Source organism: Pagrus major, chromosome 15 (assembly GCF_040436345.1).
Source record: "Pagrus major chromosome 15, Pma_NU_1.0".
NCBI classification, from domain to species: Eukaryota; Metazoa; Chordata; class Actinopteri; order Spariformes; family Sparidae; genus Pagrus; species Pagrus major.
The window spans coordinates 29,405,008-29,427,814 of NC_133229.1; the positions used below are offsets into that span (position 1 = coordinate 29,405,008).

The 22,807-nt window shown below is 41.0% G+C and overlaps 1 protein-coding gene across 1 annotated transcript in view; it reads right to left on the bottom strand.

The window, feature by feature from the left end:
• nrg3a (neuregulin 3a) overlaps positions 1-22,402 on the bottom strand; it is a 343,671-nt gene extending 321,269 nt beyond the window's left edge. The window contains exon 1 of the mRNA XM_073481462.1: positions 21,679-22,402. Coding sequence (XP_073337563.1) covers positions 21,679-22,402 — 724 coding nt within the window. The remainder of the gene's footprint in view (positions 1-21,678) is intronic.
• Between the last annotated feature and the right edge of the window lie 405 nt (positions 22,403-22,807).

The window sequence follows — 22,807 nt, forward strand, 5'->3', positions numbered from 1 at the left end:
TATAATAGACCTATATGACAGTGCAAGAGCAAAGAATGACTCTCATGATAGTCACACATGGACTAAAGAGTTTAGGAAGCTGAAGAACGAACATAAATTATTTTAAATGTGTTATTAGATTTGAAACAGATAAGTATAGTGGAGGCACAGACACCATCTTCTTAACAGCACTGCACTAATTTATACATATTTGAAAGCAACCTGATTGCATTAATTGAGTCAACTGCTTCTGAAAGTTTGTGTGTTTTGAGTAAACCTGTAGATGAGACATAATTTTTCCACTGGGGTTTCACAGATTTGTACAGCCTGCAGGAAAGACGCTCTTTGAGACTCATTTTCTACAACAGACATAGTAAAAAAGACGGCCAGCTAAGAGTATATTTAATTCTTCCTGTAACCCTTATACATTTCTGAGAATTGACTTCAGTGAGCTTCTCTTCCTGATTGTCACAGGAGCATGACTTCACCAGGACTCATTGTAGCTCTGCCTATAATCCACCTGGGGCTTAAAAACAGATATCTCAAAAGGGTTGCTCCTTTTCGCCCTGGAATCCAAATTCTTTTAAAAAAATGAATAAATAAGGCCCAATCCCAATAAACCCTCTGCCCCTACCACTGAGCCCTACACCTTCGTTTTGCACGTTCACACCAAGGGGCAAGGTGTCCTGATTCTTGTTGGGATAGAGCTGGTAGGGTGAAGTGCTTAGAGCTACAGGGCCTCCCAGGGGCTGACGTGCCGAGTCAAACCAATTCAGGCCTAGACAGAATGGAAAAGCCTGATTACTTTTCACTCTCTGGACCAACTCTGCTGTGAAGAAGGCAGAAAGTTTCTCTTCTCTAGCAGCAAACTCAACATACATACACATTATACTGCAAACTGAGCCTCTTTACACACATGGCTGGTAATATACAGTAAGTGCAAGACATGAGCTTAGATATTATTGCCAACATACTATGACCATAATACCTGGCTTATGTACCACTGTGTACCATAATATCTGAAAGTGGGGGGATAAAAAGTCTGATTTTCCTTCCTTCTGATGCCATTGTATGACATATTACTATGTCATTTCATAAGGGAAATATCAACCACTACCCCTTGTAACTATGTTCTGAGGGCAAAGAGGCTACTTGGATGGTAGTGGTAAAAACTGTTTTTCCATTTTCATGCATTGGACACACCTGTAAGTTAGAGCTACATCTTTAACTGCCGTGCAATGAAGTTGGACTGAGTTGAAGTGGGTTTTGGTGCAGTTAAAGCAGCAGAGCTAAAACATACAATCAATAAGGTGCCAACACATCTTGCAGGGATGAAAGACAAATATTAGCTGTCTCAGAGAAGAACTGCCCACATGGCCCTGCAATCTGTAGCCCAAAACTGGAAAATGAATATAGAGAGCAAATATTGGCAGAACACACCCTGAAGTGTTGTGCACCACACAGATTAACACCTGTCTCTTGAACTTTCTTTTACTTTCTTTAAATGTTTGCAAACCTCCTCTCACACACACCTGTTTATCTCCATAAATCAGAGTAACCTCATTGTTTATTAATGCAGAGCCGCAGAGGACTGAATGCAACGTAATTCTCTGACCCACTTTGTCGCGAAGGAGCAATAAGTGCCAAAACTGGACCAGTCTTCACATGCAAGCCATACATCAACACAGCTGCTGCCCAAAATCCCCCAAACGATCCTATCTGGTGCCAAGCAGGATGTGGAGGAGCGATAGTGAGGGGCTTGATCCAGCAAATTAAACGCTCAGCAAGAAAAGAGAACAAGAGAGGAGAGAAGGAGCAGAGTGAGCTGAGGGAGGGAGAAAAAAAACGCGTTTCTGTAAAGGTTAATGTGTGTTTGGATGTTGGTTGCCGGAGGGTATCTAGCACTAATGAGCGTGAGAGAAAGTTCCAGAAGCAAGATGGCATTTGCCCTTATTTCTAATGGCAGATGAAAGAAGGACTGATGGCTGAACAGAAGGAAGGAAAGACAGAGGTAAATGAATAGATTTTTATACTGCTGTCAATGTAGACGCAAGATTTGCCTCAACTATTATTAGATCCTAAACACAACATACTCCACCTAGACTGCCATTCAATTACAAGTGATATTCACAGACAAATACTGCCATTTGTCCGTCCATCTCCCTTGTTTGGATACAAAAATTAGCAATTAAAGTTTTCTTCTTCCACTTTGTTCATCGTATTTTGTAATGAGTTTAGTCAGGATGATGGGAAGAGAGTCGAGCCGGAGTCGCCATGCAGGTGACACACTTTGTCCTAGAAAAAATATCCATCACACACAATCTGAAAACCTTTTGTATCATGAAATGGGTCCAACTGAATGCATGCCCTTTACTGTATGCGTGCACCGAGTCTGCTGGCACAGCCACAGAGGAACTCTAATACTGATGATCTGTTGGCCCAAAAAATGCAGAAGCCTGGCAAGCTTTTTTGCTGTATGTGCCCGATGAGCATTTATTTATTGATACATTCATTCAAAAAAGTGCACAATAATGTTAATGGTGTTACAAAATTATACAGTCACCATCTTGATACACTTTTGCACTGAGACTCGTTGGTATTGATTCATTTATAGCTAAACAATTGGAATTGGGTGAAAAAAAGGCTATGTTGCCTTTTGTCACCGGCCATCTATTGCCTGCATTTTGATCTTTTTGGATTCAGGCTTTGTTAATAAATCTCACCTTTGTTTCCAACCTGTCTGCCTCACTGTGTCTGCATTTGGGTTCCTCACATTTTGCAAACCGTAACACCGCGTGTAATACACTACGAGTTGTTGGTGGCTTTTGTAGAATATCTTTTTAATATAAGATTGAGTATTGTCTTCTGTTTGAGTTAGTTTCATATTTCATTTTTAAATCGATAACACATCATGACATGTTACTGTTTCTCCACATTCTTATAATTGCAGCATTGCAGCATTCACTTTCCTGTTTGCGTCAGAATGGAAGACAATTAAAGTCATTACCCTAAACAGTAGCAATTAGCCTTATGTGATTCTGAGTCTCACATCCATGCCAACAAGCCTGCTGTTTCAAATTGCATGCATAGCTGTGAAGAAATGGCTACAATCCATGTGTGGTAGCAACAAGGACAGAAAATACACAGAATTTAACATCTCACTGAGAGGTATGGAGTTGTCAGCTCTGGTGGTGTTAAGTGTAAGGGAAACCACAATGGTTGCAAATGGTGCGTGATGAATAATGAGAGCTCAAAGGCCGAAGTCAAAGGACAACACTGATGTTTCAGTTTGTGCTCTTAAAGAAACATATAACGGTAAACACACAAGACACAAGATGCCTGTAGGTGAAGCAAATTAATCTCCAGAGTGTCACTGATGAGGAAGTTGAAAGCCCTCCGTGACAGGGAGCAAACATCTGTAACATGTCGTATTTCTCATGATTAAACAGCTGAGAGGAAGGCTTAATGGTGAGTTTTGTTGTCACTAAGAGCATAAGGAGGGGGAGGGGCAAGAGAGAGAGAGAGAGAGAGAGATGGAGAGAGAGAACAGGGTCAGTAGTGAAATCACATTAATCCCATTGAAGCCCTGCTCAGGAGGTTAATGGTCTCTCTGTGCAGTGTGACGTCTGTATGAGTCGGTAGGCGTTTAAAGACCATACCACTGGACCAAACCTGATCCGGCTGACACTCAAACCGGATGACGTTTCACTCGCTTTACATACGGCTTATTTGGGGATGAGATGTAATATTGCTGTCTCTCATACAAACATACACAAAGACACACATGCAATCCCTCACATACAAGCACGACGCAAAACCTCATGACATCGATTGATCATCGATGTTTCATTTTAAAAGGTAGACGATAAATATGGATAAAGTGCATTCAGACGAGTGATTTCAAATGTACAGATTGTCACAGAAACTGAAAGGGATTGCACTGAATTTTAAAGAATTCAATCGCTAGAGGTCAAAACCTCGATTTTTCTTTAGCTTAAATTTTCCTTAGGTTCAGATTCTCTTGTCACTAGTTGTGCTTATGCTCTGGTTAGGTTAAGGCACAAAAACTAGGTTTTGGTTAGGGTAAGGAAAACATGTTTCGGCTTATAAAAAAAACAGTTGTGGTCGACACAAACCCAACTGCAGAGGTTCATCAAAAATATGTGGTATTTGTCACCACAATTTCCACTGGAAATCGTCCTAGGGTCTCCTTAAAGATATCCAGTGGTGTCATGTTTTACAAAATCCCGAGATGAAAAGTCAGGTCATACACATGTACTGTGAACATGATATGACATTTTTTGTGCAAATTTCTATATGGTATGTAGCCTATGATACATGCAATTTCAAACACATCTGAGGTTTGCAGAAACATTAACTGCTAAGATTTTATTCTGGCGACCAGGCGGGGAAAACCAAAAACAAAACACATTTATCTTGATGCAGTTGTCATACATGTCATATGAAATGTGAGACATTGCATGTGTTATTTTTATATATAATGTTGAATTTCACTTGTTGTTTTTAAGCTGAAAAGGCTTTAGTATATGACACCAAATGGAGAAAACCATGAAAAAGTATACACAAAATACAAACACATGTACATAGTCAGAATATGTGGTACACCCGTATAAACACGTCCACAACCACGCGAGAGAATTATTTACAACAATTTAGGCCACAGGTCAAACCTCTAATGTCAATTCCCCATTTAAAACAGTACATCCGTCTAATGGTGCACAATGTCAGCATACAGAATGAATGTCTTCACAGATGAGTGGACAGGTTGTCATGTATGTTCTCCACTCCAACGTAACCACACAGAACACTCGTGGTGTGTAGCTCCTCTTACAGTGCGTTGACATCGACTTACAGACCAGCACGATATTTATTATTAATGTTGTGGTGTCAATGTAGAATTTAATAGGCATGTAGGTAGGTGCTACTTAAAGCACTTTCACACAGATAATATTTAATATGTAGGAGAACATAGTAGTGTATGTAGTACTGCAGTGACGCGAGCTGCCGAATGACAAAAGGAGCGCTAATAGGAGTGAGACTGACACGAGACATGTAGGTCAGTCATGGTTCAGTTGAACCTCACTGTCTTACACGTTTCAGAGAGAGAGCGAGAGAGACGTGACTGATGTAATCCAAAGCATTGAGATGAATCATGTGAATTTTTTATTGTTTGAAAATTAGCATAACCATTTTTAGAGATGAGTATTTAAGGACTTGCATATGCTCCCATCCTTTATGATTGGCAGGATACAAGGTAACACTGTTGTTACCTTTTGTTCTGCAAAAAGATTAACAAATGAAGCATTTCTTGAAATCCCATCACATTTTATATACTTTCTTTCTCTTTCCATTTATTGTTGTTTCGGGCAATCAGGCAATAACATATTTACTGCTCTTGTGATACTGTTCATAATTCATGGATGGTCAACAAGAGAGGTGTTAAAGTCTTCAGCATCACTAATAACATTCTCACCAGTAGTTACACAGGCCAGATTTGACTCCAGAATACAGTAGACTTTCTGTATTTTGTAGTCTAATACACAGATAGCATCATGATGACTACATTAGTAAGTTAAAGGAACTGACACTGACTTTTGGTTTCACTCTGGACAGTCCTGTTCTTGTTTGACCCGACTGCCCACCCCAGTACCGAAAACTAAACTTCATGGTCCAAATCCATGTTCCTCAAGACGTTTTTCTCTCACCTGCATAGGTTACAAAGATTTGCCTCCTTTTTACAGTACGTACATAAAAAAACATAAAAAAATCAAATGATAAAAAGTGACAGTAGCTTACAGATTTGGTTCAAAGGAAGCAGGATGTACTGAAGATACACCGTTGGAAACGATTGCAGATTTGTGTTTCCAGGCAGGGAAGGTGCCATTTCTCAAGATAACTACCTCTTTTTCTGATTCCACAAATTTAATATGCACCTCTGTCTGTCCACCAGTAGATTTTGCCTACTACTGCTGGGCAGTGGATTTCTTCACAAAAAGACTAAGGTATTAGAAGAGAAATTTGACAGATTGTGGCTATTTTATTATCAAGCAGAAAAATCTACCACTTTTGTCCGGCAATGGTCAATCAAAGATTTCTCCACCGAGAAAAACTTAGAGAAGTCATTAATTAAACTCCACAGTGACTTCAAACAAGCCACTCTTACGTTATTCAACATCCCCTCCAGCCTGACCAGTAGTTCACAGCCTGATTAGGATGATTGACTTGTGCTGAGATAATTATCATCCGATCTAATTGGAGTTGCGTTGACGCTTCACATGTGGTTCATTATTTGAAGTGAGAAGCCGACTTCATGTTCCTGCGTCCTCACTGACAGCTCCTGCCTGTCCATCTTCCTCTGTGTCTCAGGGCTCCGAGCCAGGAGAGTGACGCCCCAGCTGTGTGTGTGGGAGGCGGTGTGTATGTGTTGTGTGTGTATACGAGTATATGTAGTGGGTTTGCATGTGTTGCAGTTAGTGTGTGTTTGTGATGTGTAAAACAGAGAGAACAGAAGAGAGAGAGAGAGTTGGATATCAGTCACTGCTGACAAGTGTCGGATGGGGTGTTGACAGCTCATGAGTCTGACGTGTTCATCTCCACAGGAGTGAAGGGCATCTGAGCTAGATAACACAATTAGCTTCTAATGGGATAAAACAGTAATATTTAGAAAAGGACAAAAAAAACATCATGATGATGATGACAATGCAAAATTTGCACAATTTTGCAGCTAATCATCAGAGCACTGCATCACTTCAAGTGGTAAATGTTTTATTCATGCTTCTCTATCTGTGGCTCATACATCAGCTGACCAGCTGCCAGGTTAGTAGCATCCATTCAAATGCCATTTTACACTAAAATTAGCACTCATGTTCAGGATTTTTAAATGTGGTACAACGATAATAAGCGATTGACGTGAACAGTTGGAAGCGTTAGATCATATACTTCATCAGGGTGCATCCAGAAGATGTTTCCAGAGCTGACAATGGAAGAGACCCATTGTGCTTCATTCTCAATTCTGCATGCACAGTATCAGGTACAGATCAGATACTGACATGGAGGCCAGTGATAATGTCACCGTGGTTACTTTTTCGTATCTTTTACTGCACTCTCTTATTCAAACTCAACTCCAGCTGAACAGTGTTGCTGCAACATGGACGGTTGGAAAACTACTTTTGCACTAATGTCCTTAACTTCAAGGCGCATCATAGTATTATGCCAGAAAATGGGCAGCGTGTCCACCTAGGTATCATGTTTCCATCACAGCCGACTGGAACTGCTGTGCTGCAGTCTTTTGACACGGGAATGAATGACAATTGTTTCCTGTCCCATTAAAGACAAAAGCCAGACGCCAGGGAGGTTTTTTCTGTCCAGTGTGACGGGGATAATGTTCATAATGGTGCACAGAATAGACTAATAACCTACAAAGCAACACGCACAGTGGTCACATCTTGCAGCATCGCGTAAGTTCACGTCGATATCACCAGTCCATACCATGCAGGCAGAAGATGCAATCAGCGTACAATGCAAGGCTGTTCTGTGACTGTGGTGTGATTGCTGCTTTTCCGAATCATCTTGCATTGACCAGCATCATCTTGTGATGACATACATTTCCACACCACCAGTGTGCAATTACATTGAAATTGGATGATTACACATTGAATGCACAACATAAGAGGCAGTGTACCATACACTGTGAGGCGGGCCAAACAGTTATGGAGGCCAGTGAATGCAATTCAGTGACAAACCTGTCACTGCTAGCATTCAGTTTGGTAATAGTCGATTTAACAAACGATACAGTCTTTGACATTAATGCATCTGACTGAGCGGCTGTTTGTTGTTTAGTCTTGAGTGTGAAATCAACCCAACTGCTCCACAGAGTGATGGACTTTCTGTGTCCTTGCCTCTCTTTCTACTGTTTCCTTGTATTAACACATTCTTTCAGTCTCTCTACAACACTGTCACACTGCATCTCCCACAGTCCTTTGTCTTCATTTACTTGACGCGTACAGAAGTGCATACCTACTTTAGCAACACTCTGTGTGTGTGTGCAGGTTGTGTATTTTTGATGCCATATGAACTGTATTCTACACACATTGACAGGAAGGGCTATTGCTTGTTTTATCTGAACATCTAACCACTTTACAAGCTGACTGCTCAGTGTTTCGGATCTGTGTTTGACCACTAGCCTATGAAATGTGTTCACTACCAGCCTTGTGTTGGTTTGAGCTGCAGATATGTTGGTGTACAAACCAAAATCAATCAAGTCTAATCCAATATGAAACTCAATAGCCCTGTAGGACTCAAAATTTTAAACCACCCACAACAGCTTATACATAAGTCATCAAGACATTATATTGTATTCACTCATAAACACCAGCCACCTGATTATTTCATCAACATGTATGCATTTTTACTGAGAAATTAACAAACGTTAAAGAAAGTGAGGAAAAGAATCCTGTTTTGTAGAGATCCCTTCAGCAGTGTTTGTGTTCATGTTCATCAGCTGAAGTACAATGATAAAAAAAATGAACCATGCAGTAACAATGTGTTGCATTTTTCTGAGCAGTGGTTTGAGGGAGATCAGAGGGATTTTATTTTTTTTTAGCATGAATGGCCATCTGGTATGACACACAAAAGCCCCTTTCTGACAGCATTGGTTTCAACAGGGTAGGTTAGGTCATTTGTGTGTGTCACAGATGCAGCCAGTGATATTAATCCTGCCCGGATCAGTCCTGTCTGGCTTCCAACTCTGCGCAAATTACAGACTGAGAACTGTTTTTCATCAAACTGTAGGAGAAAACAATGATAATTTATGGCTGTTATCAGATAATATATTATTTTCTAATTATTTTAAAAATGATAACATGTCAAAGCTTTTTGTCGGTCAAGGACTTAATCCTGTCTGTTTTAAGGTAGAAGACACACAAAACTTCCCTCTGTTAAACTAACACATCAAACAGCATCAGGAAAAAGTCGTAGGAGTGAAACAACTGCAGGCCATTCTGTTACATCGTCAGACTTATGTTGGATGTGCTAACTAGCTAGTTACTGTGACAAGCAGCAGACATTAAACCCTCATATCCCATGAATAAATGTGCCACCGCTGCAGCTAGCAATTTGGTTGCTAACGAGCAAACCATATTGTATCCGACTGCACTCGCCACTTTGCAAACAGCTGACACTGCTAACCCCCTGAGCCCTTTTCTATAAACAGCATCAGAACCTTGCCATCCATCATTCGCCACCAAATCAACTCCAGCTGGGTGTAATGTAAATGTAAATGAACTGAGTGGGCAGAGAAGAGAAGATGGAGGCAGAATGAAGGGAGAGTTCAGTGTTGCTAGATGGATGAGAGAGGCTAGTTTCCTTTTCCCTTCATCTTGCCCAGTGGAAAGGTTTTCCTCTAACCAATTCTCCTCCTGCCTCCCACTGCATTCCTTCCATCCTTATTATTCTGTTTTTACTTCCCCTCTCCTCCATTTTTGTCTCCACTCATTCCCTCCTCACCTTTCGCTTCCTACTCAAACCTCACAGTTCCATCTCCTTCCCACTTTTCTTTTTTTCTTTTCTTTCTTATATCTTTTGTCCACCAAATCCTGACTCACACAGCCTGCAGGGAAAAAGCAAGGAGTCCACCTGTCATCAGTAGCTCTGTGTCTCTTTCAATAACCCATATGCAGACAGACAACCCACCAGTTCACCCGACTCTCTGAGACAGCTGTCAGGTATGTCCCGAGGTCATAAAGAAAAAGCAAGAAACAGATGAAGAGAGAACATTTAGAGAGTGATGAAGAACATTAGTGCTGAAACAAGTATCTGAATGACTGAAGTCCTCTGTCACACTAAGACTTTTGCTGGTTCCAGTTTGTTGAAACTTGTTGACGTGAAGGTGAAGGTTTGCTTCTCTTCCCTGTTTGACGTCATTACAATTTAAATATATCTTCTGCTATTTTTAGATCAAAGAATTAATGAAATAATCCAAAACATTACTGACAAATATTTCAATAAATACAACATTTACGAGCAGCCTGAGAAAGAAAGAAGTTGGGAAATAAAAACATGGAGAGACAGAGGGATACGGTCAAACATGCTGACTGAATAATTAACACTGAGCTTTTCTACGGATAAATGATAATTCTGATACTGTCTAGACACAGACACACAAACACATGCTCCATGTCAGGCTCCAAAAGGGAAATGATGTAACCATCTGCCCCAAGGACAAAGCTGAGAGGACCGACGTCTAGCATATGACACCGAATATCAGCTTTGTGAGTGCACGAATGTGTGTGTGATTGAGGTGTGTTCTCAATCAAGGTGAAAGTGACCTTCTGGAAAGCCTCCTGCTTCCTGTGGAAAGCTCCTGCATGGTAACATAATAAGTAATGTGCGGTTAAACAGCTCTGATTTCCTGGAAACCAACCTCCTACATCTTTAGACTCACATCATCGAGGCCTCCAATTGCTGTTACTTAGCATAATAAGATACAGTGGAACGGCAACATCCCAAAAATAAACAAACACAACACAGGAAGTAATTTTTCACTGGGCTTAACATCTTAAATCCTCCCTAACTGTAATGTTTCCAAAATAAAACCATCTTCCACTGACACTAAAGTCGCCGTCTCGCCTGTCTCCTCTGTGCTTCTTTGTTCTATTTCCTCCAGCGTTGTCAGCTCCAAGGCCTCCACCAGAAAAGCCAGCTCCACACAGCCTCCCAGAGAGAAGCTGGCAACAATCTTTGAAGCTAAAAATAACCGCAGCAAAATGCAGCGAGCTCGGGATAATCAGAACCCACGCCCATATGCAGGCCCGCTCGCTCACTCACAGGGCCGCCTGCTAAACTGCTGAGTGGCAAAAGACCTGGATACAATCACACTGGGATCAATATCTCTTACTGGGCAGAGAGGATGGCTGAGGTGGCTCATATAATGTGCATGAAAAATATGCCACCAGACACCGACACACCCACATACAAAGAATCATTATGTACAGCTAACCAAGAGGGAGGATTTCTTGCTGGTACTGATGTCAAAATTAATGGCCAGGAAAACAGATTCATTAGATTAGCTTGAGGTGCTCTTCAGTCAGACCTCATTTCAAAAGATAATTTTCACAAACAATAGTCTTAAAACACCCTCTGGGTCAGTGGTACAATAATACAAATCCTTTACATAACATTATAACACTTGTTATGGGCTGGATGTTGTCTCCAAATCATTGCTCATCATGTCGGAGAATCTATGTTTACCTCAGAGGATTCAACTTAAGTATGTAGACGAGAAATTCAAACAAATTATCCTCTGAAGCCAGCGTATGTTTGTGGTTGACGTAGAGATGACACTGTTGATGCAGCCGAGTCACCATCAGAAAATGTCTGCAGTTAACGTTTCTGCAAAGTGCCGATACGTTCACATTTATACGTGTCATAGGCTAGCCAGGTTTGAGACGACAGTAACTGATATTTTTGGTGAGAAGTACCTACGTTTTTAAACATAAACATAACCAGACCGTAAGCACAGCGTTGTCACAACACAACACAAAACTGCAAACTGAACCTAGAGAAGAGTAAACTTGCAACATAAACAAAGTTTCAGCATATTCATGGTTTGTGTGTCATTCTTAGGGGCAGAAACATTTTCCATGCGAGCACACCATGCATACGTGACACATGCTTTAAGCTAAACAATATCGAGATCACGCGACCTTGAGTGTGTCACCTGAAAAGCATAAGGCAACATGTGTGCAGGCTGCAAATGCTAACACATGAAACAACAGGAGAGAGCTGACCACAACCATGGCTTATCAGTCGGACAAAGCTCTGGCTTTTGAAAAAACTCTGGTACCTGTGCTGGAAAAAGTACTTAGGTACCCACTGCACAGAATGGTCCTTTTCAGAGTGTTAAATTATTTATATTTTGGTGTTTTTTTGTTACTGATGCATAAGCATTGGGTTGTTTTGTGTAAAAAATAATACTCATATTTCAAAGCTGACCTGTTTATAGAAAATCTTAAATTATAAAAGACACATTTATATGAGGAGAAAGTATCATATATCCCCTGTATATGGTCATATAAAATTACATAAGGAGCAGCTGATATCTCTGAACTGGAGGTGAAATATTCTTTCTGTTGGACTAAGTTTTGTGAGTTGTTTTGTATGCTACCACTCTTAATGACACTCCAGCGAGTCCAGTCAACATCAGCAGAGTAGCGGTAATATGAATCAGACGAGCTGACCTTGAGAGACATGAGGGGAGAGAGAGGGAGGGAGGGAGGGATGGCTCTGTAGAGGAAGAAACAATTCAATCATACAGCTCAGCCCATGAAAGAAACCATATCAGACTAAAACTGGTTCAGGCCTGAATTGTTAGGCTCCCTGCTAGCTCAGTGTACACTGAGGTTAAATAATCACTGTCTAAGCATTTTATCTTCGCTAATAGCATTGTTTACTGCCAGGTGCCAACAGCATAATGAGCAGAAGGCAGGGGGAGAGGCTTTTCTTCACACCGATGCATCACCGGCAAATTTTTAATGCTTGAAGCATAAAAGTGAAAGAGGTCAAACTGAGTCATTTGGATTATATGACCTACAGCTGATGTCTACATATGTCAGTTGACAGATTTTGCATGGTATATTACAAAATCTGTCTTCCTAAAGGATTGTTGGAAGAAATGACACATAGACAAGTATGGAAATCCAGCAGATGTATTTGTGGTGTTGTGACAGAATATTTACCATGCTTAATGAGTCTTTCAGATCAAATGAAGCATAAAATTGGGCCGAGGACCTTTGAAATATTTATATCAAGGCACTGCCTTTAAAGTTCTTCTCTACTCAAGTACACTTTAGCTTATGAACTTAACTTGAATTAAATACTGTAAATATAAATCATTAACCTCTGAATATGTTTGCTTGATTTGGATGAGATAAGCCATGTAGTTTAGATGCCGGCTGACCCAAAATATATTTATGACTGTTTCAAAAACGACACATAGTGTGAGTGTTTATTTAACCCAATCGCCAGAATCTCAATGTACGTTTCCGAAAACCTTCCGAAAAATTTCTTCAGGTTCAATTTTCAAATGTATGTTGTGATAACGCTGGGTTTATAATCTGGGTAGATTTTGGCACAAAACCCACTTGGTTAGGGTTCAGAGAAGATCATGTTTTGGCTCAAAACACTTGTCTTGATCACCACAAACACGGTTTAATATGTGCCGACTTCTTGTCAAAAAATATCCAGTTGTGTCACCAGAAACATGGCTGGGAGGTGTCCCAAGGTTTCCTTAAAAATATTCAGGGATATCATGCTTAAAAATGTTGAAACGCTCTGGACCCTCATCAAAAATATCCAGTGGTTTCACACTTACCAATGTTAAAACACAGTCTCAGGAAAATGGAAACGGGTCATTTTAAGTGTTAAAACATTGACATGTGGTGCATCCACTGATCAGGTGGATAGCTTGAGTTTCCTGCTGAAACAGAGAAACAAGCTGCAAAACTAGCTGTTGGCTACAGTTGAACTCATAACAGTCTGATATTTATTTGCTTACTTGTGTTAAACGGTTTGCTGCTGTGGGCCAGCTGACAGATTTAATAAGAGGGGAGCCAAGGGTGGGCTGTGGGAGAAGAGGGTGAAGATTATTGCCTCTGTGGAAACCTCTCTTATTTAATTACCCACAAAAAAATCAATGTGTTTCTTAGGTGTGATGTATTATATAAGATTTGGAAACAAATATTAGGTTTTAGGCTTAATTTACATTCTGTTTTATCAGAATTTTATAAGTAAATACAAGTTAATATAAGAAAACCATGAAACGAAAGAAAGTTTGCAACACAGCATTTCAGGACACGTAACATTTTTCTTACCTAATGAGACAATTAATTTATGAATTTAATAATCTTTAAACAGTTAATTTAGTCAGTGATATGCAAATCCACACAGAGAAACAAAAATAAATCCCAGCTTGTTATACAGTAATAGTGCCGGTGTAATGGAAACATTAATGATTGGGCATATAACCTGTTGATGACTGGGATGTAGCTCCAGGTTACTGCTGCTACATGGCTGAGCTGTTACCAGTGCTGTCACTGTTAAGGTAAATTAATCTTTATTGTCTCATCAAGAGCCTGAGACGATATTTCCCATTAGCAGTCAGAGGTAAACACCTCAGAGAATTCGCACAGTTGAGCAGTTGGCTAGCAGGTGGCAGCCTCCTCTGGAGAGGCGGCGCAGGGCAGGTGAATCCCAGAAAAGGAATTAACTTTTCTTACATCTCGTCAGACGCTACCTCCCTCGCCACTGGCTCCAATAAACTGGAGGAAGCTTCATCTAATCAACGTAGCATGAACCTGAGTTCATTATTAAAGGCTCCTCTGAAGTTAGCAGTAGCATTTAACAACTTTGTACTTCATCATCGTCTGGACCAGGATGATAGATGTGTGCTCAGGAGTGTAGGGTGGCAGGAGAGAGTAAATGAGAGAGGAGAGGTAGATGGAGAATGTTCACCTTCATGAAATCACAAAGTAATTTTCTTAAAAATCTCAAACAATTAACTTTCTTCTCACCAACAAGAAAAATCCCCTTCAGCATGGGGAATGAAAGGAAGCCTGAACACCTCATTCACTGAAGATGTATGCATGTACCGGGAATTGCTCAGCGTGGGATAATTCGTCAAAGGGCCATCTTCAATTATTTACACGTTCCTCTACATATTGAACATGTTTCTCTTTCGCATCATTAATATTTCATCACTCTTCCTCCTGCAAGACATTTCATCAGAATGAATCAAAGTGACACTGAATTCATTCTCATGGCTTCTCCGCCGAATTAAAACTCTAATCGAGATGGTATGACGGGTTTTTGACATGTTTGGTTCGTGGTCAAGCTGGCACCAGCTGCATCACACATACACTAAACTTAACTACACAGGACTATCGTAAATGTATGCCTTGATCTTTTAGGATCAACTTCTGTCATCAGTCATATGACACCTTGGCAACTGAAGTGGAACATGAAGAAAGCATGGACATTCATCATTTAGATGCATGCAAATACAATTGTTCACAGACATGTTGTTTACAAGACCCTTGAGATGGGTAGATGTTTTCGGCTTAGTTGTGTTTGGAATTAATTTCTGAGCCATAACTGCACATCATTTACCTCATAATGTCAGTGAGTTTTTGCGATTGCTGTTTCATTACAATGTATTCTTCTCTTTCGATTTCCCAACCAGCTCTCTGTCTATTAAGAAGCTCTAAAATCATGGACTGATGTTACTGTACTTTCGTATTGAGTTTTCCCGAACAAAATGAACAACAGACTTTCAGGGCATCTGGATGGGACCCAGGGTAGTTGTCTCTCTGCCACTTTCTGTCCTCCATCTTTGCCCCTAACAAGCAAAAACCTGTCGGTAACAACCTGAATTATCCAGCCCAGTCGCCAGACTAAAATGTTGGCAGTAAACATTTCTGCAAACCACTTATATCTGCACGATTGTATGTGTCATCCATACCATATCAACATTTCTACAACATGTGCCACTTCACGTTCGCATTACGTATGTATGAGCTGGATTTCATGTTGGGAGGTGAAGGAGATGGTGGTGGATGCTGCGGATTACATTTGGAGACAGTGTTTCAACATTTGTAAGTGTGATAACACTGGATATGTTGAAGGAGGCTATGAGACAGTTTCCAGCTGTGTGTGTGGTGATCAAATCAATTAATTTAAGCTAAAACATGATAGTCCCCTAACCTTAACCCAGTGTAATAACCCCTCCCTAACAGCCACTTTGCAGAGTCTGATGAGTGATATAATCCCAGAACATATTGAAACAATACTGTATGAAAATTGTGCACTATAGATACAAATTAAATGCAGCATGTTCCATTTCAGTCAACACTGGTCTGATATTATTGTTTCCTTGAAAGCTGTAATTATGTCCTAAGGAGCTCTTTCAGCTGCATGGAAGCAATCAGACTTCAAGGATGGTGCCGATTTCAGTTCTCAGTCACACAATAGGTCACAGTTGGGTCACGCTAATTGAAGGCATATAGACACACACATATGCTGATGTGGACACAAGCGTGTGTGCATATGTGCAAGCATGTGAATGGGCAGTGTGCGTGGACACACACATACATCCATAGAAAAAGCCCATAGGGAACCTGTCACTAAGCAGCTTACAGAGAATTAATCCAAGTGTAAAGATTGTGAGCCCCGCAATCTTGTTTAAAACCTCAAATCTGGTTTAAAACCTAAAATCTCTCACTATGAGATGACCAGTGCAACACAAACATGTAAACTGATGCCCTTGGTGTTGGCCAGCAGTGATGAAAGTTAATTTCTAGTTCATTTGGGGGCATTTCCTGTGTGGTAGATGAACTGAAATGACTGAAGAACTAGGACTATGTTTACAAGACACATAATTGAAATATATTCTTTTGCTTTGAAAGTACATCTACTGTAGTTGGATAGAAAACCACCAAAATGATGCCAGTACACAATGTTACACAACTGTTTTCCCAGTTGGCCAGATTTGGTGATCGTGGCCAAGATGTAGCTGAGAGCAGCACCGTTTTCACTCCCAACTCATCAAATACTGCAGCCTGGTCAGTGGCCCTGCACTTCAGAGTTTGACGCTGTATCCCTCTGGAATCACTTTTTGAAGTACTCCTCTAGAGCAGGAGTTTAAAGAGCGGGGAAAAGTCCACGTCGGGGGCCAATTGGGGCGGTTAGATGGGTCAAAAATTGGACTTTCCCTCCGGAGACCAGGGTTTGTGTCCTTTGTGTTCTTGAATTATGTTATGTAAGCAAGTTAGCGTGTGTAACTTATGTCAGTTATGTTACGTGAGTTACAAGAGTGAACTTAGATATTTTATCCCTAAGTATGATCTTTACCCAACTGCAACTGTTTGAAGATATCACTCCAAAAGTCATAAAATGTGAACTGTTGAAGTCTAACCGCACATTGCATATTATGTAATATTGCTAACTTGACCCTTCATGTGCAAAACTGAAGATAGAGGAGTTGGTAGAGCGTCATAGTTTGAAGCCTAAGGCCACTGACCATGCTGCCATATTTGATGAGTTGGGAGTAAGAGTGTGTTGCTCGGAGACATATCGGACAACATGTTGAAACCAATCCAAACACAGTTTGCATTATTTGACAACCTGCATTGCTGTGCAAGGGTGACTGGATGGAAGAGGCCCAGACAGAGTACCATATACATCGTCAAACTAAGCAGAGAAGTGCTTGTTTTATGTATACTTATTAGTCATCATACAATACACTGGATAAAACTTTTGCCAAACCAAACACTTTTCATCATAGATGCCTTATTTCTATTGCATCAGCCCATTTTTAGACTCGTACTGGCTTCTACAGATTTTGAGCCATATACTGACCATGAAGAAAAATGTCCTCATGAAAGATTTTGGCTGAAGCAAAGACAACCCATTTGCCAGAAATGCTGGCAATGTTGTTGGCAATGGCAAGTTTCTGCAAACCACGGATATGTTGAAACTTTACATGTCTTTATGGTGCAACTTAACGTTTATTTAGATTGAATTTTATGTTGTGAGAATGCCGTGTTCATGGTCTGGTTAGGTTTAGGCTCAAAAACCACTTGGTTAGGGTTTGGAAAACATCTAGTTATTAAATAAAATATATATATGATATTAAATTGCCTGCACTTGTCTCCACAAACATGGATGAAGATGTCCAGATGTCTCATCAAAAATATCCCAATTTTGTCGCCATAAACGTGGCTTGAAATTACCCAAGGTCTCCTTAAAAATATTCAGTGATGTCATGCTGTTGAAAAGCAGTCTTGAATTCGTGTCACTGACTTGGCAGCCTCCTCGCCCAGCTGTTACTCCACCACCATCCCCTCTACCTTTCAACATGATGTAATGTGAATGTGATGTGACATGTAGCGTGGAAATATCAATATGGTATGTATGACATGTACACGTCTGAACATCTTGGTGGCTTGCAAATATGATAACTGCCAACATTTTATATTGGCAACTGAGCTGAGAAAACAACTGATTTTATGAGTTGACTAACGATATATATATATATATCTATATCTATATCTATATCTATCTATATCTATCTCTATATATATATATGGCTTGCTGGAAACTACATGTTTATGTTTCACCTGATACATTTCATCTCTGGTGTTTTTAAAGCTTTTTCACTTTAAAGTGATTCACAGTGAAAGGTGTGTGATTGTCACATCAGTGTTTTTTTAAGATGCGTCTAAACCATTTCCTCAGGCCTCCTCAACGTCCCCTTGGGGGATCCTGAAACACAGCCGAGAGAAAATGTTCCCCTAAATGTGTCACCTAAGAAAAAAACATCCCGCTACGGACCATCTATCAAAACAATCCTTCAGCAGTCAGCCTGCTTGTAAGCTCATGTAGAGTGCGTGTGACTGATAGGTGGGCTAATGTAATTCTGTTGCTTCCACAGTCATGGTGATGGGCTGTTAATCTGGATTTAGGTTTCAGGGCCACTGTCTGACTGAAACCTAATCTCACTGAGTGGCTCAGCATGGAGACAAAGACCTCAGAGTGCACCAGGACTTCTTCTGAAGCTCGGACATGAAAATCATGTTATAATCTACGATCACAGACCAGCATCTACTGACATCCTGTGTTTCTTCTCCTTTATTATTCGGATATCATATCATACAAATATAGTCCCAGTGCCTTCTCATTGTTGAATAAACCTTTTGTAGGGATTTACTCATCCCAACATGGACTCATCTGGTCTTATTTACTAACATTAATAATTCCCTTTTTATTATCCCTCTGCATGCTTATGACCTATTTCAATAACTGTTCAATAACTAGATTATCTGCTTAGTAAAGCATCCAAATGATGTGAACACGTATGAACCCCAGGACAAAACATTTCTAATCTACTTCCCCAGCTGAAGCATCAATGGATTACTGGTCCTAACTTGTAATCTTAAAAGGTGATAGATAAGGGCACATATTTCCACTTTGCTTGATTCAAGAGGCATTATCACTGAGACATCACCTGACATTTTGGCCTGCAGTGCAGAGGTCACTTGGCTTCCTATAATAGTATCATCTCTCCTGGGTCTGTCTGCCTCATTCTTCAGTTTATAGCAAAGGGATGGCTTAAGATTTTGTGAGGTCCAACGGATTTAAATGTCAATCATGCTTTCAAAGTGACATTTGTGAGGAGTAAGACGTCTCGACTATTATACTCCTATAGTTGTCAGATCTTGACTTTTTGATAGTTAGACAAGCTAGAATGTCACCAAATACCACCAACGTTAAACTGCAACTGGAGCTCTGGAGGCATAAGTGCCATTCATTTCCTGCATAGCAAATAACAGCAGACTAGCAGCTGGGACACTCCGAAGGCATGGATGGCTATGAAGGTCTAGTCACCAGGAGAAAAGATTTTTTTTAAATCAAGCTGTGGACAGCAATGTAGACAGAAATGTAAGGAGGGAGATCAACAGCAACTTCCAATGTGCACTTTATCAAAAAGCTTCCATTCCCCGAGCTAAAAATACAGTCGGTTGCTGCTAATGGAAAGCTACAGCTAAACATACACACAGCGGTTAGCATGAAGTACCTCTGGGATGAATTTTGGAAATGGGAATCCACAGTAGTAAAACATATTTATGAAACCATTGGCTCATCCCACTTAGGAACTCTATTTGCTGAAGCAGACCGGTGAGAACACCACAGCCCGATGTGAGATAAAATCTTTAGTCCATCTCTATTTCGTGACCCACAAAGATATGGATAGCATCAATAAGAGCACACAGATGGCCTACTCTACTTCAACTAATAGAAATGTCTTTATTTCTGAGTGCCAGCCAACACAGGCAATTCACTGATACCATATAACACATTCACACATAATGGATAGTTAATGTGAAAATGATGGCCTTTTCAAATCAAAGCAGCATGTGGGTGGTGGAATAGAAGGGGTGGGAGGGTGAAGGGTGTTTAGGATTATCGAAGCGGTCGGCTGTTCTGTAGTGGCAGAACTTTCTCAGGAAAGCCGGAGAGGGAGTGACATTTTCCATTGGATATCCATCAACGGGGCTTAATGGTTTTCATGAGCACTTGCTGGAGAAATGACATTCTTTCTGTTAATGGTTAATTAATAAATGAAAGGATGATGATGAATGGGCCCCATTTTTCCTCCTGGTAATGAAATGATACACATTTTTTTCCCCTGTGTTTCTAATTATCGGAGGGAACATTCTCTAGTGTAATCAGTGGACATTTTCATTATCATGGACACAAAAGCAGCAACCGCACCTTTGCATTCAAGCAGGCAGAAGCCACAGCAGGTGGAATGGAGTGATTTAGTTTATCAATTACATAATAAATGGCTGCCATTGTCTAATTATAAATCATGGGCTTCTGTACAACACATACTAAAATGGTTCACCACAGCGGACGTGGTGTAGAATTAAAGATGGAAATGAATTTTAAAAAGTTGAAATTGTAAGTAAGAGGGTAGCAACAATACTCAAGCTTGAATGTCATGGCCAATCAGGTTAATGCAAATTAATTCATATCATACTCTTGACATTAAGTAGTGTAAATTGCAGGAGACTGACAGCACCTGAAATGCCTTTTTCACCTGTTTTCAGCAACATCTACTGACGTGGGTTTTTTTTTCGTTTCCACTGCAGACACAAGGAAGAGCATGAGGTCACGCTGTTAATAATATAACCCACTCCTGTCTGTACAGGGCAAGCCAGGATCAGAGGCACGGACATCATAGGCAGAGGGAAGTCCAGCATATAGAGTGACACCAGTTTGAGAACAGAAATATTAATCATGGAGGAAGCTGTGTGAGGTGTGTGTATGTGTGTCATTGATTACTTTAAAAAAAAAAGAAGAAAAATCCCTCCTGCAGCACCAATCAATAGCATGTGCTGCATGGCATGACTTGAGTCAAGGACAGAGATGGTGCAAACAAATGGATTGGAACAGACTTATTATCAAGTCATTCGAGATTCACCAACAAATCTGTTGTTGTCAGTTGTACACCAACTGCATAATAAACCATGTGCACCTTTTCACACTCTTTCCTTGTGTCCTTGTGTGTGTGTGTGTGTAAGTTACAGTGCACTAATCATATTGCACGATGTACCTGTAAAAAATATGCCAACCTTGTCCACTTTGTGTGATGCTACCATGACCGTACTCAACATATCACCAAATACGATCCAAACATTCACTGCTGTTGCCTACTGTATGCACCACCATTTTAAAGTCATTCCATGTTACCGGAAACGGACGTCTGCTGCCTCCTATCCTTCCAGCACATGATGCAGCAAAGAAAAGATGAACCATTCACAGCAGAGAGACTTGTGTTACATGTACAATATCCACAACAGGAACATAGTAGCCAGAACCAATGGACACCCTTTCACACACTTCAGCAAGTACAAGGGCAACACACTTGTTGAGTGCCATTAGTGAATTTGAATGAATCTGTTCAACCACGGCAAGTCACAAATAAATCACTTCAACATTTTCAAGATTTTACTTCAAAGACCAACGATGTTGACCTTCTCCCTTCATTTTTCAAATCAGAAAACTAAAATAAAACAAATAAAAATGCTCCTGAAATCGCCTTTAGTGATGTAAGTGACTTACGTGTTTTGCGGTGGCTGTGCGTACGCGTGGACAGCGTGGTAGAGACCGCCTCAGTAGTAGTATGCTCGGGGGTCCACATCTGCGTAGAGTCATGGAGTACAGTTGGATTGGATGGTGAGGGGCTAGATGTTGCTGCTCCAATGATGAAGGTCGTCCGTGGTGCTGCAGTGGTCGTAGTAAAACCCGAAGGTCCACGTCCGTTACGATATACAGGATTCCGTGGGGTAACTTGGCTACCAGAGGCTCCACTCCCTCGAGGGTTTATAGTAGTGGTAGTAGCAGTTGAACGAGTTCTACCTTTTGCAACAGTTACTGTTCTAGGCGTCGGGTTCCCACCATCGACTGTAGGAGTAGTTGTGGTGGTGGTAGTATCGGGACTTTTGGGAATCCCGCTTGGCTTAGAGAGGAAGATAGGATCCTGGCCTATCCGATTAGCATCCACCAGGTCTGTTGGCACGTAATCCCGTACTGTGCCAACGACAATCCATTTCAGAAGCATCAGGCTCAATCCAAGGCCAATGAAACCAATAAGTAAAGGGACCACACACAGCCATGTCTGCTGGCGAGGCCAAACTGCACAGCGAAGGGGACCCTGATCCTGGGCCTGGCCCTCTCCACGCCCTGCTGTAGCCCCTGAACCCTCAGGTTCCTCCAGGATCACCGCCCCGGAGACAGCTGCCCCAGAACACTCACTCATCCTTCCCTGCCGTCCTTTATGGCTCATTGAGGGTTAACCCTGTGATAGGCATCAGTAGCTAATGACAGAAAGGTTCCCTACAACGCCGGACATGAAGAAGAAACAAAATGAAAGGTGAAGAAATGGATACAAACAAACTTCACTGGAATCGGGACGCTTAAAAACACGTACACAAATATGTAATCCAAGGGTAGAGACAAGGGGACGGGTGCAGGAGATACATGCAGACACACTACCACAAACACACAAGCACACACACTCACACTCAGAGACACCCAGTGAGAAATGGAGGAGCTGGCGTAGACGGATAATCGCACGATTAGTCCGCGTTTAGTCCTGCCCAGCTCCCGATGTCCAACTGAAGCAACAGCAAACTTCAAGAATGTTCACAGCAGGGTAAGCCAGAGGAGAAGAAGAAGAAGTAACGCTTCT